Consider the following 17,290-nt stretch of genomic DNA (forward strand, 5'->3'; position numbering starts at 1 on the left):
ACTGAGCCTCAGTCTCCTTGTCTGTGAACCGGTGGATAATAGTAACAACAGCACCTGAATCACAGGATTCTAATGAAGGTTCAACTGATACATGTGCTTAGCACGTACTCTGTCACAGAGTAAGCACTATATGAACATCCGCTATTTGTGTGCTTTAAATAAAAAATAAACTTAATTATAATAGCTACATTTAGCACTGAATGACACATCTGTGGAGCAAGAGTTAAATGCACGGCCTGGGACCTTCTAGGTTGCTCACTTCCTTTATCGGTTCAGAGACAAGTCCGGTTTTTTCCTCACCATCCTGTCTCGCCATCAAACTGATCTTGCCTTGGAGGGCCCGGGGGAAGGTCCTCCCAGACCTTGCTGTTGAGCTGGGCGCTGACCAGTGCCAGCAGGGGCAGGTGTGCAGGGCTGCACCTTCCTCCCAGCATCCGTCACCCCCTCGGAACGTCTTCCAGCAGGGGACGGGACAGGAACTGGGAGCTTTGCAGTCCGAACAGGTTTCATTACAAGGGCCTGAAAACTCCCTGAGCTTGCCTAGCTGGGGAGGCCCCGTGGGGGGCTCTGGATCACAGAGGAGAGCAGCGGCTGCCCTAGTTCTTGCCTCCTGGGTCCTTGTGAGGAGCTCCCCTGGGATGCAGGGAGCCAGCGCAGACGCTGTGGGGGAGGGTCTTCTTTGCAGCAACGGGGTCAGCACTCTTGTCCCCAGCTGCCCCGAGGAGCAGAGCGGAAGCCCCCACTCTCTGGAAGCGCATGGTGGTCCCCCTGGGGCAGGGCGGGTGGTAGTGTAGACGTCGTCCCTGGGCGGGCCTGGATGATGCCCGGAGCCCAGCGGCATCTTGGCAGCTCTCCGCAAGGCCTGCGTCCCCAGCACCCCAGCCCGCAGGTCCGTCTTCACTCCCCGTCGGCCAAGGCGACCACGACCCTGAACGCAAAACCCCGCGACCTGCCATGGTGCCCATCACGTCCTGCTCCATCTTCGCTGCTCCGGAGCCGCTCCGGAGCGCCCCTCCTCCACCAGGGCGTGCGTACCGGCTGCCTAGGTGCGGCAGCCTCCCGCACCAACGTAGGTGTGTCGGTGAGGCGGCAGTGAATCACTTTATGGGCGGCTCCCATCTCGTCCGGGATGGAGGCGGGGACTGGCGACTCCACAGACGGGAATACGCCCTCGCCGTGCCTCCCTGATGGCGCGCACCTGCGGCAGGCCCACTTCGGGGAGCTGGCCATTATCTTGGGAGCCCACAGGGTGCCTGCACCCGTGAAGCCCCAGCCAGCGCACAGGCACCTGCTCCCGCTGCGGGGCCCCAGCCTCCCTCCAGCCAGCCACAGGGTGGCGCGCGGCTGGGCGCGGAGACTGGGCCCCCGGGCCGGCGCGGAGTGCGGACGCCCACCTGCGACGCGCTGGGCAGGCGGGGACAGGCGCTCTGGGCGGCCAGGGGGCTCGGGGCTGGTCGCCATTCCAGGACCCCCTCATTCACTGAGGGGTCCACCACAGGCCCACTGTTTGTATTTTTTTTTTTTTTTCGTTGTATTCCATAGGCGGACACACAGATGGATAGGCTGAGGGAAAGAGCCTTTGTGTCCCTGGGAATGTAGCACCAACCACGGTCCTGTCTCATTTTCTCCTTACTTAGAGGACGAGGGCGCGAGCGAGAGCAATCTTTCACCTGCTGGTTCACGCCCCGTGTTACAGAAACCTGGGCTGGGAAAACTCCCTCCATTCACACAGGCACCAGAGACAGTGGAGGATCCAGCAGTTTATTCCGCCAGCGGCCTCAGCTGGAGTCATTTCCTGAGAACTGAGCGACAATCCCAAGTTTCCTACAATATTTATGGGTTCCTCAGCATCATACCTTAGCCGTTACAGCACTGGCAGGTTTAAATTACAGCCTACGTGACTTAGGACCACACCTCTGATGGTCGGTGGGCCCGGTATGTTTGTAAAAGACCTACCAGGGGCAGATCTATTAGGGCAGATGTATGACTGGAGCTTACAGAAGCAGAACTTAGGCCATCTTCCCGCCCTGGACAAGATACCAGTGGGCAGCTGCTTCACTAGGTAATTGCCAGCAGCCACTTTGCAAGGTTTGTGTTGGGAGGAGGGGTCCACTTTGTCCTGGGTTGCAGCCATATTTCCTCTACACCCAAATGGCTACACGACTCCATCCAGGTCTCCCCGTGGGTGTCAGGGGCCCAGGTGCTCCGGCCATCCTCTGTTGCTTTTGCAGGTGCATTAGCAGGGAGCTGGATTGGAAGTGGAGCAGTGGGGACTCTAATCCGGCGCTCACATGGTGTGCTCGCATTGCAGGTGGCGGCTAAACCTGATGTGCCACAATGCGGGCCCTAATGGCTATGTGTCTTACAGGCTTCCCTCCAAGCCAGGGTCTCTGAGGTGTGTTGACCACTGCCCCTTTCGCATCACGGTGCAGCACATGCGTACCTTGAGTACACAGATGAAGCAAACGCCTAACAAAAATACTCACTCTTACTACAGATGATATACACTACCATTGTATTTATTTTTTAAATGAATGTTGTCAGAGAGCCGTTAATGACTTCACAACGCACAGAAAATCTCACAAACTAGCATTTCAAAAACCCTTCCCCAGACCAGGAATGAGCAGTCTTACTGTAAAGAGCCTGTGGTGGGTCTTTCAGGCCTTGCAGTCCACTGGATTTCCTGTTGCAAGTGCAGAGCTCAAATCCTGCCGTGTGTTTCTCAAAACGGCCATAGATGAAATGCAAAGAAACCCTTGTGACTCTGTTTCAACACAAAATTATAGACATTGCAATTTGAATTTCATGCAATCTTCACATTATGAAATTCTTCTTTTTGACTTCTTAGCTCGAAAGACATACAAAAAACAGATAGTGGGATGGAGATTTAAAATTTTTTTCCTAAATTTTCTTGAAATGCAGGAAGAGAGAAAGACAAAGATCTTCTGTGTACTGGTTCACTCCCCAAATGCCCACAGCAGCCAGGACTGGGCTAGGCTGCAGTCTGGAGCCAGGAAATCGATCTAGGGGTCCCCCCGCCCACCCCGGGGTTGTATAGGAGGCAGGGTCCCAAGTGCTTGAGCCTTCACTGCTTCCCCCCCTGGGGTTCTCATTAGCAGACAGCTGGAAGTGGAAGTGGAGCTGGGTTTGGAACCGGACACCATGGTGTAGGACGTGAGTGTGCCCCGAGCCCCTGGTTCCAGGCCCCACCGCAGAGTGCAAGCTTTCTGGATCCAGGGATCATTCCTTGTCTTTCTTTCCCACTGCATCTCTAAGCCACAGTCACTTACTGTGGTTGGTAAGTGAATTAATCATTGAAGAAAAAAATTTGGCGGCTGGCGCTGTGATGTAGCAGGTAAAGCCACCACCTGCAGTGCCGGCATCCCACATGGGTGCCAGTTGGAAACATGGCTGCTCCACTTCCGATTCAGCTCTACTGTGTCCTGGGATAGCAGTAGAAGATGGCCCAAGTTCTTGGGCCCCTGCAGCTGCGTGGGAAGACCCAGAGGAAGCTCCTGGCTCCTGGCTTCAGATTGGCACAGCCAACTGTGAAGTGAATCAGCGGATGGAAGACTCTCTCTCTGCCTCTGTGTAGCTCTGTCTTTCAAAAAAATATTAAAAGAGATAAAAATTTGTACATTAAACATTGTTATTACAAAAGACCTGCCTGTTCATGAAAGAAAAATGAACAGCGCAGCCAAACAAAAGGAATAAGCAAATCCTTGGTAATCCCACCAGTCAGAAATAACAAATTCTTCCATCCTCTTATGCAATAGATGGCAAGCACTTAGGGAAAGGTTATTTTCTGGCCAAGGGAGTGGTGAAAAGTTCTATTTCCCCTCAATCCACCAGAGACCCTTTAAGACGGCGGCTGGGGTGGGGTGTGAAGCCGGGAGGAAAGACGGGGAGGACTGTGGAAGTCATTTCACGGGCAGTTGATGCGCTCCTTCCTCAACAGGCCACGCTGGACCCCAAGGGCCGGGGGCAGTGCCCATTCTTGCTGGGTGTGCAATCGAAAGGGCTGCGACATGACACAGCCCCAGGGAGGGACCCGGAGGCTGTAGGGGTGAGTGGGGGGACCGGGGCGTCTGGCTTCATCTGGGTGTCTGAGGAGGCCAGTGCTGAGCTGGATTCGCTGAGCAGGAAAGTGGGAAGTTCCCCAGTGAGTGAGGCGGCGTCTGGCTGGGGGGGGTGGGGGGTGGGGAAGGGGCAGGAAGTGTAGTGAGATCAGCCGGCCAGTGTTAGCAAGCACCTCATCAAAACAGCACTGCCGTCTGGATCTCCAACTACTCATTTATGGGAACCAAAAAAAGAAATGAGCACATTTTAAAATGTCCCGAGGAAGTCAGCAGCCAGCCCCACAATGCCCCGTGTCCCACAGGACAACTGCTTCTGTTTCTCATGGAGTCACTGACAAGAAAATAAAGAGGAAGCAAAGGGGAGGGAGATCGGCCATGGGGTAAAAGGAACTCGAGAGACACAGCCAAATGCACGTGTGGACCTTATTTATTTCTTGATTGGAACAAGCCAACTGTGGAGGGCGTCTTTGAAGTAGCAAGAAAGCTGAATGTGAATTGAGCAAGCAAGATACTAAGGTGTTAACAACATTGGGCGCGATAACGGCATTTTTTTAAAAAAAATTTTAAACAGTCATTAGGTACCTCTTTATCTTTTTTTTCTTTCTTTCTTTTTTTTTTTTTCTTTTTTTTGACAGGCAGAGTGGATAGTGAGAGAGAGAGAGAGAGACAGAGAGAAAGGTCTTCCTTTTTGCCGTTGGTTCACCCTCCAATGGCCGCTGCGGCCGGTGCATCGCGCTGATCTGAAGCCAGGAGCCAGGTGCTTCTCCTGGTCTCCCATGCGGGTGCAGGGCCCAAGCACTTGAGCCATCCTCCACTACCTTCCCAGGCCATAGCAGAGAGCTGGCCTGGAAGAGGGGCAACCGGGATAGAATCCGGCGCCCCAACTGGGACTAGAACCCTGCGTGCCAGCGCCGTAAGGCGGAGGATTAGCCTGTTGAGCCACGGCGCCGCCCCCCCCCCTTTTTTTTTTTTTAAGATTTTATTTATTTATTTGACAGGTAGAATTACAGTGTGAGAGAGAGAAAGAGACAGAGAAAGGTCTTCCTTCTGTTGGTTCACTCCCCAAATGGTTACAATGGCCAGAGCAGCACCAATCCGAAGCCAGGAGCTTCTTCCTGGTCTCCCATGTGGGTGCTGGGGCCCAAGCAGAGAGCAGGACTGGAAGAGAAGCAACCGGGACAAGAACCGGTTCCCATATGGGATGCCGGTGTGGCAGGCGGAGGATTAACCTAGTGTGCCATGGCGCCGGCCCCCAATAACGGCATTTTTAAAAACCCCTTGCTAGTTACAGATGTATATAAGTGAGATGACTGACATCTGGAGAGTTCTTTAAAATATTCTGGGAAAATGCTGGAGAGAATAATAAAATAGGCAAAATGTTGATAATTGTTGAAGCTCAGTGGTGGGTATATAAAGATTTATTATGCTAAGTTTCTGGGCTTTTGTGTATACGTGGATTTAAAAATACTTATAATAAAAGATAACAAGAAAGAGAGAGGTACCTTATAAGCCTACCAAGGAGTCTGAATTTGACTTTAAAAAAATATCTATTTATGGGGCCAGCGCTGTGGCACAGCGGGTTAAAGCCCTGGCCTGAAGTGCCAGCATCCCGTATGGGTGCTGGTTCTAGTCCCAGCTGCTCCTCTTCCAATCCAGCTCTCTGCTATGGCCTGGGAAAGCAGTAGAAGATGGCCCAAGTCCTTGGGCCCCTGTATCCGCCTGGGAGACCCAGAAGAAGCTCCTGGCTCCTGGCTTCCGATCGGCGCAGCTCTGGCCGTTGCGGCCATCTGGGGAGTGAACCAGCGGATGGAAGACCTCTCTGTCTCTACCTCTCTCTGTAAGTCTGTCTTTCAAATAAATAAAATAAATCTTTAAAAATATACATATTTATTTGAAAGGCAGACTTACAGAGAGAAGAGGAGAGGAAGAGAGAATCTTCCAACCACTGATTCACTCCTCAAGGACTTGGGCCAACTTATGTTACTTTCCCAGGTGGGCTAGCAGGGAGCTGGATTAGAAGTGGACCAGCCGGTTTCAAACCAGTGCCCATATGGGATGCCAACACTGAAGGCAGAGACTAACTTCTATGCCACAACACAGGACTTTGAAATTGATTTTTAACTTTTTATTTTGATACAATTTTTAAATTTGAGAGGCAGAGGGAGAGAGGGAGAAAGAGGATGCACTCTCCAAATGCCTGAAACAGCTGCGACTGTTCCAGGAGCCAGGGACTCCATCCAGGCTCCCACATGGTTGGCAGGGACCCAAGTACTTGAACCATTTCTGCTGCCTCCCAGAGTCTGCATTGGCGGGAAGCTGCAGTCCGGAGCTGGAACCAGGGATTGATGTGGGCATCTTATCCCCTGGGCTAAACACCCACTCCTAATCGGAAATATTTTTAGATTTATAGATGAGTTGAAAAGATGGTAGAGTGTGCCCATATACAATTCACCACCTGCCTCTAATGTTACACCTTATAGAAGGGTACTTCAAGAAGTTTGTGGAAAATGGCATTAAAATACAAAAATGAAAAACAGAAACTTTATTTTTTTCTCTTTTATATATTTATTTATTTTTTACTTTTACAGATGGAGTTAGACAGTGAGAGAGAGACAGAGAGAAAGGACTTCCTTCCATTGGTTCTCCCCCCAAATGGCCGCTACGGCTGGAACTACGCTGATCTGAAGCCAAGAGCCAGGTGCTTCCTCCTGGTCTCCCATGCAGGTGCAGGGGCCCAAGCACTTGGGCCATCCTCCACTGCACTCCCGGGCCACAGCAGAGCTGGACTGGAAGAGGAGCAACCAGGACTAGAACCGGTTCCCATATGGGATGCCGGTGCCGTGGGCAGAGGATTAACCAAGGGAGCCACGGCACTGGCCCCAAAACTTTATTTCCCAACGTAAGCTCTATCAAGTTCCAAACACTTGTAAGCAGTGATACCATTCAGTCCACCCCTAAATAACTGAGGGTCCTGGGAATTTAACCAGGTCAATGAAGTCTTTTTTACAGGATTAACTGATGAAAAATGGGTGCCCTAGAATGATGTTTTTTTTTAAAATATTTATTTACTTATTTGAAAGTCAGAGTTACAGAGGGAGAAGGAGAGGCAGAGAGAGATAGAGATAGATAGATAGAGAGATAGAGGTCTTCCATCCGCTGGTTCACTCCCCAATTGGCAGCAATGGCCGGAGCTGCGCTGATCCAAAGCCAGGAGCTTCTTCCGGGTCTCCCATACGGGTGCGGGGGCCCAAGGACTTGGGCCATCTTCTACGGCTTTCCCAGGCCATAGCAGAGAGCTGGACAGAAGAGGAGCAGCTGGGACTGGAACTGCTGCCTATATGGGATGCCTGCACTGCAGGTGGTGGCTTAACCTGCTATGCCACAGCACCAGTCTCCCCACCCCCCCATAATGATGTTTTAAGATTAGGAAAACAAAAAGAAGTCAGAAGGAGCAAATTAGGACTGTAAGGGGGCTGCCCAATGATTTCTCACCAAAACACTTGTAAAGGGGGCCAACATTGTGGCACAGTGAGTTAAGCCATCACCTGCAATGCTGGCATCCCATATGAGCCAGCCGTTTGGGGAGTGAAGCAGTGGATAGATGATCTCTCTGTCTCTCCCTCTGTCTAACTCTGTCTTTCAAATAGATAAATAAATCGTTTAAAAATTTGCATAATTTCCCTTATTTGATGAGAAGAATGAGCATGAGCATTATCAAAGTGGAGAAAGATGTCTTGGGGAAGCTTTCCTGAGGCATTTTTCTGCTAATTTTTTTGCTTTTCTGCTATTTTTTGGCTTTTCCCAAAAACTCTCCAAACACATGGGTGTTATTGTTCTTTGGCCCTCCAGAAAGTTGGCAAGTAAAATGTCTTGAGCATCCCCCCAAGAAACTGTTCTCATGACCTTTGCTCTTACTGGCCTGCTTTCGCTTTGACTGCACCACGTCTGCCTCTTGGTAGCCACCAGTTTGTTGTGCTTTGTCTTCGGGATCATAGTGGTAAAGCTATGTTTCATTTCCTGTTATCCTTCTTCAAGAACATGCTTCAGGATGTTGATCCCCCAAGTTAAAGCTTTCCACCGAAAGCTCTGTTCTTGTCTGCAGCTGACTTGGGCGCAACAATTTTGGCACCCATGGAGTTTGTTTAACTTCATTATTTTTCAAATGTGTGGGTTTTTGTTTTTGTCTTTGTTTTTGTTTTTGCTTAACTTTAATTTTTCAGAGTTGTGCTAGATGAACCCATGGAGATGTTTATGGTGTTGTTTTTTTTTTTTAAGATTTATTATTATTTATCTGAAAGACAGTTACAGACAGGCAGAGGTAAAGCAAGAGAGAGGTTTTTCATCCACTGGTTCACTCCCCAAATGGCTGCAATGGCTGGAGCTGCACCAATCTGAAGCCAGGAGCCAGGAGCTTCTTCTGGGTCTCCCACTCAGGTGCAAGGGCCCAAGGCCTTGGGCCATCTTCTGTGCTTTCCCAGGCTATAGCAGAGAGCTGGATTGGAAGTGGAGCAGCCAGGACTCAAACCAGCAGCCATATGGGATGCTGGCACTGAAGGTGGCAGCTTTACCCACTATGCCACAGCACTGGCCCCTGGTGTTGATTATTGTTCATGTTGTTAATCACTGATCCTCTTCAAATAGGACGTGGATAAGATCCTTTTTTTCTTTTCAATGGTCGGCTGCTATAAGCTTCATCTTCAGCATCATTTTGTCCCTTCTCAAAATGAACTGTGCATTTGTAAACTGCTGATTTCCGTGGGGCATCATCCCCATGAAGCTTTCATAAAGCATGAGTGACTTCTCCATTCTGCCACTGGATCTGATGCTTGTTCTTGCTTCATGCTGGGGCGGGGGCTGATTCTGCACTGATGTCCTATCTTTCGATCTAGATCTAGTCCAGACACATTATAACAAGTTGGCATGCGTTCATTTTGGAGCAAAACGTTTTTGAAATTCATACATAGTTTTTTCATAATATACATTCTATGAGAGGGCTTCAGAAAGTTCATGAAGAAGGGAATGAAGAGATGTGCAAGTTTTCTTTGAAAAGGGCAGAATTACATTGTATTGCCTCTTATAATCAGATGGCAGTGGGATATATATAGTCTCCACACGTCTTTTTTTTGTAAATAAAAAAAAATGTTTTTCAGAAAACATGATTAGGGTAATTCACTAATGGTGGCATCAAGCTTTTTCCTCTTTTTTTTTTTTTTTTTTTGACAGAGTGGACAGTGAGAGAGACAGAGAGAAAGGTCTTCCTTTGCCGTTGGTTCACCCTCCAATGGCCACCATGGCTGGCACGCGGCGACCGGCGCACTGCGCTGATCCGAAGGCAGGAGCCAAGTGCTTCTCCTGGTCTCCCATGGGGTGCAGGGCCCAAGCACTTGAGCCATCCTCCACTGCACTCCCGGGCCATAGCAGAGAGCTGGCCTGGAAGAGGGGCAAGCGGGACAGAATCCGGCGCCCTAACCGGGACTAGAACCCGGTGTGCCGGCGCTGCAAGGCGGAGGATTAGCCTGTTGAGCCACAGCGCCGGCCTAAGCTTTTTCTTCTTAGCTTCAGAAAACTCACCCCCTTTTTGATCTTTTTAAAAAACCTAAAAGGTTGGGGCCAGCGTTGTGGCACAGTCAGGCCTCTGCCTGTGATGCCAGCATCCCATATGGGTGCTGGTTCGTGTCCCGGATGCTCTACTTTTTTTTGTTTTTTAATTATTTATTTGAAAGACTGAGTTCAGAGAGGCAGAGGCAGAGAGAGAGAGAGAGAGAGAGAGAGAGAGAGAGAGGTCTTCCATCCACCAGTACACTCCCTCAATTGGCTTCAACAGCTGGAGCTGTGCTGATTTAAAGTCAGGAGCCAGGAGCTTCTTCCAGGTCTTCTACACTGGTGCAGGGGCCCAAGGACTTGGGCCATCTTCTACTGCTTTCCCAGGCCATAGCAGAGAGCTGGATCAGAAGTGGAGCAGCTGGGACTTGAATTGGTGCCCATATGGGATGCTGGCACTGCAGACAGCAGCTTTACCCTCTGTGCCACAGTGCCGGCCCCATGGCTACTCCATTTCTAATCCAGCTCCCTGCTAATGGCCTGGGAAAAGCAGCTGAAGATGGCTCAAATGCTTGGTTCCCTGCTACCCACATAGGAGATCTGACCTGAGAGGAAGCTCCTGGCTCCTGGCTTTGGCTTGGCTCAGCCCTGGCCCTTGCAGCCAGCTGGGGGAGTGAACCAACGGATGAACAATCTCTTTTTGTCTCTTTCCCTTTCTCCCTGTAATTCATTCAAAATAGATAAACACACCTCTAAAAAATAAGTAATTGTGATTACATGAAATATAGTGACTGCAAGGAAGGTATCTAAACTGACTAGCTAGATTTCTGGTTTAAGTTCCCAATTACACAGAGCAAGTTTGTAGAAGGCGGGAGCTAGCAGGAAGACTTCTAACAAGAAGCAGAGAGGGGGGATGGGGGAATGAATGGGACCAGCTGCAGGTTGGCCTCTGGCCAGGTGCTAAGGACTGGTTGGAGGCACAGTGGTTGCTCTCATGTTTGCAGTCCGAGTCCAATCCACTGAGCAGGGCGGGCCAGGGGACAGGGCAGCTGGAGCTGGCTACCCCAGGGCCAGTTTCTGGACTTCTCAGATAGTGCTATTTATCTATTGAACCGCAAAGACACCCCAGCTAGTCACAAGCTCAGTAACTAGCCTTTGTTCATCAGAATGTGAAAAGGAGAAAGGAGATGGATTTAGTATGATTGCAGTATCTCCTTGGTCTCTTCCAATAGGGCGCAGTGTCACGGTCTTGTCTTTGACGACCCTGGTGCTCCTGGAGGATTGCGTCAGGTGTTTTGTGGACCGTCCTGCAGGTGCGTCTGATGTTCCGTCAGATCAGCCCGAGGGGGATGGAAACCACTGAGGTGACCACACTGAGCAGGGCAGCATGCGATGTCTGATGTCGGGGAGACCTCTTCCTTGCTACCACACTGGGTCCCTCTGCTAAGGTGGCGTCTGTCCGCGTTCTCTGCTGTGTTTCCCTTTCTATACCTGGTGATTCTGAAGTCACCAAGTTTGGCTCACTCTTTAGGAGGGGAAGAAGGCTGACTTCCAATGCAATGTGAAAGGAATGTGTTCTGGCTGCCGTGGGGGATGGGATGTGGGGAGTCCGCGGTGGAACTCGGCATAAGCTGCCAGACTGGAGTGATTTGAGAATAACTCCGGCTGGATACAACAGAGGAGAGGCTGGAGGTGGGTGGTGGGGCCTCTCAGCAAGTCCAAACCGAGGGGGCTGGGTGCCCCCAGGGGGGAGGGGCTGCATTGCTGCCCCTGCCAGCGAGTAGGAGCCACCTTCTGCTTCTCCATCTTCCCTTAGCGCAGGAAGCTGGATGATGATGTACCGAGGTAGAAATGGAGAGGGGTTTGGGGTTACCAAAGCAGTTCAGATCCCTAAGCTGGAGAAGGGACGTGGTGGGAGAGGGAGACAGAGGCTGGGGGAAGGAAACCATCCCTGAAGCCTTCCCTCCCTTGCTGGTTGAAAGGTCCCTGGGGGCCAGCGCTGTAGCGGGTAAAGTCGCTACCTGCAGTGCCAGCATCCCATATGGGCGCCCGTTCCAGGCCCAGCTTCTCCACTTCCAATCCAGCTCTCTGGGATAGCAGTAGAAGATGACCCAAGTCCTTGGGCCCCTGCACCCGCGTGGGAGACCTGAAAGAAGCTCCTGGCTCCTGGCTTCAGATCGGCGCAGCTCCAGCGGTTGCGGCTGTCTAGGGAGTGAACCAGTGGATGGATGGAAGACCTCTCTCTCTCTCTGCCTCTCCTTCTCTCTCTGTGTAACTGTGACTTTCAAGTAAAAAATAAATCTTTAAAAAAGAAAAGAAAGCTCCGACTGTGGGCGTGGAACAACGAGGTCCATGACTCAGGTTTCAAACAAGGCATTTTATTTACCTGTCTGTTCCACCAACCAGCCCTCCCCTGGGCCCTGCGCGCTGCCGGGGGCGTGTTTGGGGCGGGGACGGGCGGCTCCCCCGTCGGCACTCATCTCCGCCGGCGGACCCCGCGCCCAGGTTTCTTTTCTCCTCGGCGTCTGCGGGCAGGGACAGGAGGAGCGGCGGGGGTCGGGGCCGGGGGCGCGGGGCCCGGCGCCGGGCGGGCCGCACCCGCAGGTGGAGGCTTATACACCAGGTGGAAGATGAAGGCGTTGCAGTACCTGGAGCGGCGCGTGGGCGTGGTCAGGGCGGGGCTGCGTTTCCGGGGCGGGACTAGAAGACGGCCCGGCCAACGAGAGGGCAGCGGGGCCCCGGGGGCGGGGCGAAGGGCGGGGCCAGGAGCTGGGGTGGATTTTGTAGGCTGGGTCTAATGAGGGGCGTCGAGTAGGGAGGCCCGAAAGGCAGGTGGCAGAGCCGGGGTCAAGAGGACTTCAGGATGCGGGCGGAGGGACAGCAAAATAAATTAGGGGTCAGGAGTAAGTGAGGGTCGCGGGCCCTTACCAGGGCATGCAGTTGTCAGCGGCTCGCAGGCGAAAGGGGGAGCGGAAGGGGTTGGGCCGTGCGGCGCTGGTGCCCCCTCCGGTGGCCACCGCCATAGTCTGGTCGTCCATCACGCAGCCATACTCGCTGCTCTCGGTGAAGAAGGCCGGCACTCGGAGCGACTGGGCGGTGATGGGCCCTCAGAGACTCCGGTAGAAGTTCCTCCCCGCCGCGACCCCCGACCCCTGCCCCCTACCCCCGCGGACGGGTTGGAAAGGAGAGGCGGGGGGGGGGGGGGCAGCCTGGGGCGGGGGAGAGTCAAGGGCGGGCAGAGGCCCCATGTCTGAGGAGCAGTTGGTGGGCAGAGGAGACTTTGGGAAGAGCAGGAGGGCGGGGCAAGCCCCCTTCTGCCTCCGTTCCCCACCTGTAACCGGGGCAGGGAACTCAGCCAAGTGTCCTTGAGACCGAAGCCGGAGTTAAATCCTGCGGGACACAGAGCAAGGGGACGCTGGCTCCCTTGGCCTGCCTCTCGCCCACTGTCCCCACACCCCTGCTGCTGAGCCCTGGGGCTCTTACCGATAACCAGGTCGGGCTTGGGTCCCTGGAGCAGGTGGTAGGGCCTGGCGCATACCTTGATCTGAAGATCCCTGCGGCCCCCTTTCTCCTTAGTCCCAGAGCCGAGCCTTGCTGATGCCCCAGCACCGGGACGGACCGACAGCTCGGGGCCATCCTGAGGGGCCGGGAAGCCACTGCAAGTCAGGGCACTGGAGGACACACAGGGTCGAGCCAGAGGAGGGCAGGGAGGGGCAGGCTCCCATCAGAGGGCCCACAGCAGGGGTCAGGGCTCACCCTCTGCAGGGTGAAGTGCTGCTGGTCACTCTCGGGGGGCAGGCCGTCACCCACAAACTGCAGCTCCAGGGCCACATGGGGGAGCAGAACCAGCAGCTCCTGAAAGACAGAGAAAGGCCACATCTGGGTCCAACCCTGTGTCTGTCCCCACACCCAAAAGCCCAGTCTTCGGGCCTGGAGGGATTTACCCAGAACACCATGACCAGGTCAAACTCCTTCCCAGCCTCCACCACGTGGATCTTCAGTGACTGTTTGTTCTGGATGTTGAGCTCAGGGACTGTGTGAGAAGCCAGCTCTGTAAGGTGTGGTCTCTCTCGCTGCCCCCTCTTGCCCCTGCACCCCTGGCTCCCTCCCTGCTCCTCCTTACAGGACTGGGGCACCAGATGGGTGATGACGTAGTATACGGTCAGCGGATAGGTGAGGAGCACGGCCATGGGGGAGTCGAGGCTGAGGCCCCGCCATGTGTAGTAATCCTGCCACGAGCCTGGGGAGAGGGGGTTACTGGGCACCTGGCCAAGGCCTGGCCCCCAGCACCTCCAGGCTAACAGCCACTCAGGCTTCTGGCCTCCCCATCCTTGGTCCCCTCAGGGCCCTTCCAGCTCACCAAAGAGACTCCTGGGTGGGTCTGGGGGCACAGGAGGCATCAGGGCAGGCCCGTCCCCCTGGAGGAGCTGGTAGGGGTCTCCTGAGAGGGTGAAAGGAAGAAGAGGCATCTGGGGCCAGAGAGAGACCCCCACCTGACCCATTGCCCCCCTTCTCCCAATCTGGAGGGAGGAGCCCTCTCAGGGTGGGGGGAGTGACCTGAAGTGACCCCACCCTGTGCACCGGGTTATCTGGAACCCACTCCTTCCCCCCAGGCAGAGGAGCCCCCTACACACCACTGAGCAGAAGGCTGTGGGATGGTACACTGCCCCAGGGCTGCCTGGGGGTGCCGGGGCCTGGGAGCAGCATGCTGATCTGGGTCCAGTAGCCACGGGTGAGGCCTCGCGAGGCCAGGAAGGCCTCTTTGTTAAAGGTCTCACTGGTCACCTCTGGAGGAGGAGGGGGGAGGGGTTGAGGGCCTGGGGTCTCTCCCCCCAGGGACTCAGCCTGGTTCTGGCCAGGGAAGAAACCAATGTCTCTTGAGTGTCTGTAGCATGGGCTCTGGGCCCCCAGTGTCCCATAGCAATCACTGGATCTTTACCATTGTTCGTTTCCCCTTTTACAGGTGAGCACTGAGCCTTTAAGAAGTGCCAGTTGGTGGTGGCACTGGGCAGCAGGCAGGTGTCTGAGTATCTGTTCTCTCAAACTCTCAGGGACCCAGAGCCTTCAGAGACCCCAGCCCCAGCCCAGGGATGTAGCCCCCAGCCCCAGATACCTCAACCCAAGCCTTATGCCCGTGCCAGACTCCATCCCCAGGCATTTTCCCCTCAACTCCAGGACTTTGCTCCTGGGCACCTCGACCCCAGTCCCAAAGACTCCACCCATTCAGCCCTCCTTTATGGCACCTGCAGTGTAGGTAAAGGGCAGCGTCGCCAGTTCCCCTGCCCGCTCCATGAAAGCCGCAAGCCTTGGGCACCAGAACCGGTGGCTCACATCATCCGGGCATCGCCGCCAGTCAGCCCGCAGACAGGCCTCTCCACAGTACAGGACGGCACTGCACTGGGGGCTGGGAACACGGAAGGAGGTGGGCCCCTCCTGTTAACATCCGCAGGTCCGTCTGCTGTCTGTCTGCCCACACATCATTTAGCTTATTCGTTTTATACCCATGAACTGCCCAGAACGGCTGTTTTTGCTTCTTGGATCCCCCATTGCCCTGGCCTGTTTTCTATTGGGGTCTTCCTCTGATCCTGCCTATGGGGGCTGCTCACCAGGGGGTCAGCTTCACTTCAAAGCTGTGCCTGTGACAAACATGGCAGGTCCGAGCCCGAAGGGAGGCAAAGGTGAAACCGGGTCGGGGACCCCATGTCCTCATTGGGGTCTTGGCTAACTTCACCCCCAGCCTTGGGACCAGGCTCTCCAGCTCTCTGAATAGGGGTGAAGAGCACATCAGTCTCGGGGCTGTAAGGGGGGGCACAGGAGTCCAGGTCCCCGGCCTCCCCACCCTCAGATACCAGGCTTTTGTACCGATGCAGCTGGGCGTCTCCCACAGTAAGCTGTCGGGGTTTGCGGGGATCCCCAGAGCCCATGGGGCAGGCCATGCTGTGGCAGAGGAGAGCGTAGGCCCGAGGAGCCAGGTTCTCGGTCCCTGAGCCCCGGCCTGCATTCCCCTGGGCGCCGTCCATCAGTAGATCAATGCCCAGGATGGTGCCGTGCTCGTCAGTCACCAGTAAGAGGCAAGACAGGTGCAGGGGGGCGGCGTCTGGGGAGACAGGAAGAATTTGGATGAGGGATGGAGATGGACAAGGTCAGGGGTACCGAATGCAAATGCCTCCTGGGGCTAGGCAAGCAACCTCAACGCACAAAAGTGGAGACAGCGTGCCCCTGTAAGGGGCCAGCTGCCACACTGTGCGGGCCTCTGCTGCCTTGCAGCGATGCGGGCAGGGGCGCTGTCAGAACTGTAGATTGTTCTGCAGGAAGTGTATGTATATCCAGGCTTCTGGATCGTTTTCCCCTTGAAAGGGGAATGTTGACTCAAGTTAGTAAACACATCACCCTGTGTGTCAATTGAAACAGCTTTTCCGGCCAGATCGGTCGCCAGTCTGTACCCCTTAGCTGGGTGCTGGCTTCAGAAGGGGAGTCCTGCTGGGCAGCCCTGGGTTCTCACCGCTCCTGTGTCCCTTCCTCTTCTCGCGTCCAGCCGTGTCCTCCACCCTGTCCTCTCGGCAGCCGTCCTCGCCACCTCCTACCTCCTTCTTGGTCTCCTCTGGCTCCCCTGCAGGGTTTGCTTCCTGCGGGGACGCCCTGCTGGTGGGGACTGGCTCCCTGCCCTCCTCTGCCCCCGCCTTCTCTGCACCTGCCCGCTTCTCCTGTCCACTCTCTTCGTCCTCCTCGTCCTCTTCCCCCTCCTCTAGGCTGACGAAGCTGACATAGGGGCTGAGGTCTCGCAGGTGGAGGGGGGGCTCGTCTCCCAGGAGTCGGGCAGCCTCCAGGCCTGGACCTGGGCCCGGCTCTGCCCCCTGCCCCAGGCTGATGCCCACACTACTGTTGGGCAAGACATGCAACACCCAAAGGGCAGAGTCCTGGGGCAGCCTTCGGATCTGGGCCTCCAGCTGTCGCCAGCGGCCCTCGAGGCTGGCCCCCACAGCCCCACGCTCTGCCACGAACTTGCGGAACCAGCCGAAGAGGAGGGCGGTGAAATCCAGGAACTCATCCCGGTATCCAGACACAAACTCCATGTCAGCAGGAGCACGGGGGGCCTTGGGCGGGTCTGAGCAGAGGAAGGGACCAGTGAGTGATGGGCGCGATTGGGGCTGGGTCACAACATGGGGTAGGGTCCCTTTGTGGGGTTCCCCATAGATGAGAGCTGGGAGCTGAGCACCGGGTTCTCACAGCTGAGGATGGAGTTCAGGGATGAGACTGGGAGGCCAGACCTGGGCACGGGCGATTAGGGTTGAAGGGGAGGAGTCAGGGATGGGCGGAAACTTTGGGCTCCAAACTCAAACCCCTGAGAAGCGGGGTTTGAACTGAGGATAGAGAGAAGGGAAGAGGGCAGACCCTGCGGGGACTGGTATGAGAAGTGGCTAATTTTGGATTCATATGTCACAGGGAAGAGGGAAGCCGGGCTGGGGCATCCCCTGGGCTTGGCCATGAGCCCCTGCAGACCTAGCCCCTCCCGGCCGCTCCACTCCTCCGGTACCTGCAGCCGCCACCACTTTCGAAGGTAAATACCTCGGGGAAGGGGGGAGGGTCGTGACGTCAGGGCTGCCCGAGCCCGCCGCGCGCTCCTCGGGTGCTGACCGGCGGACGCCCGGGCCCGGCGAGGGCGCAGCCCT

At 54.8% G+C, this 17,290-nt stretch overlaps 1 protein-coding gene across 2 annotated transcripts; it reads right to left on the minus strand.

Moving 5' to 3' along the window:
• Nucleotides 1-12,096: 12,096 nt before the first annotated feature.
• On the minus strand, nucleotides 12,097-16,693 carry ZMYND15 (zinc finger MYND-type containing 15). 2 transcript variants are annotated; one of them, XM_062215600.1, is made up of 13 exons: nucleotides 16,123-16,693; nucleotides 15,483-15,717; nucleotides 15,227-15,382; nucleotides 14,864-15,024; nucleotides 14,255-14,407; nucleotides 13,981-14,061; nucleotides 13,744-13,860; nucleotides 13,565-13,653; nucleotides 13,377-13,475; nucleotides 13,104-13,257; nucleotides 12,952-13,010; nucleotides 12,549-12,709; nucleotides 12,097-12,268 (listed from the first exon to the last, which is right to left on the minus strand). In XM_062215600.1, the coding sequence occupies exons 1-13, from the start codon at nucleotides 16,691-16,693 to the stop codon at nucleotides 12,097-12,099; spliced, it is 2,208 nt and encodes a 735-aa protein (XP_062071584.1). The 2 variants fall into 2 exon arrangements, with proteins under 2 accessions (XP_062071584.1, XP_062071585.1); XM_062215601.1 differs by having other exon boundaries at nucleotides 12,227-12,268; nucleotides 12,549-12,674.
• Between the last annotated feature and the right edge of the window lie 597 nt (nucleotides 16,694-17,290).

This window comes from Lepus europaeus, chromosome 18 (assembly GCF_033115175.1).
Source record: "Lepus europaeus isolate LE1 chromosome 18, mLepTim1.pri, whole genome shotgun sequence".
In the NCBI taxonomy this organism is placed as follows: Eukaryota; Metazoa; Chordata; class Mammalia; order Lagomorpha; family Leporidae; genus Lepus; species Lepus europaeus.

Coding starts and splice junctions, on each gene's coding strand:
- ZMYND15 (XM_062215600.1), bottom strand. CDS start 16,693: ATGGAGTTTGTGTCTGGATACCGGGATGAGTTCCTGGATTTCACCGCC. Junction 14,408..14,863: donor GCCCTTTACCTACACTGCAG/GTGCCATAAAGG, acceptor CTCCTCCTCCAG/AGGTGACCAGTGAGACCTTT. Junction 14,062..14,254: donor CCACAGCCTTCTGCTCAGTG/GTGTGTAGGGGG, acceptor TCACCCTCTCAG/GAGACCCCTACCAGCTCCTC.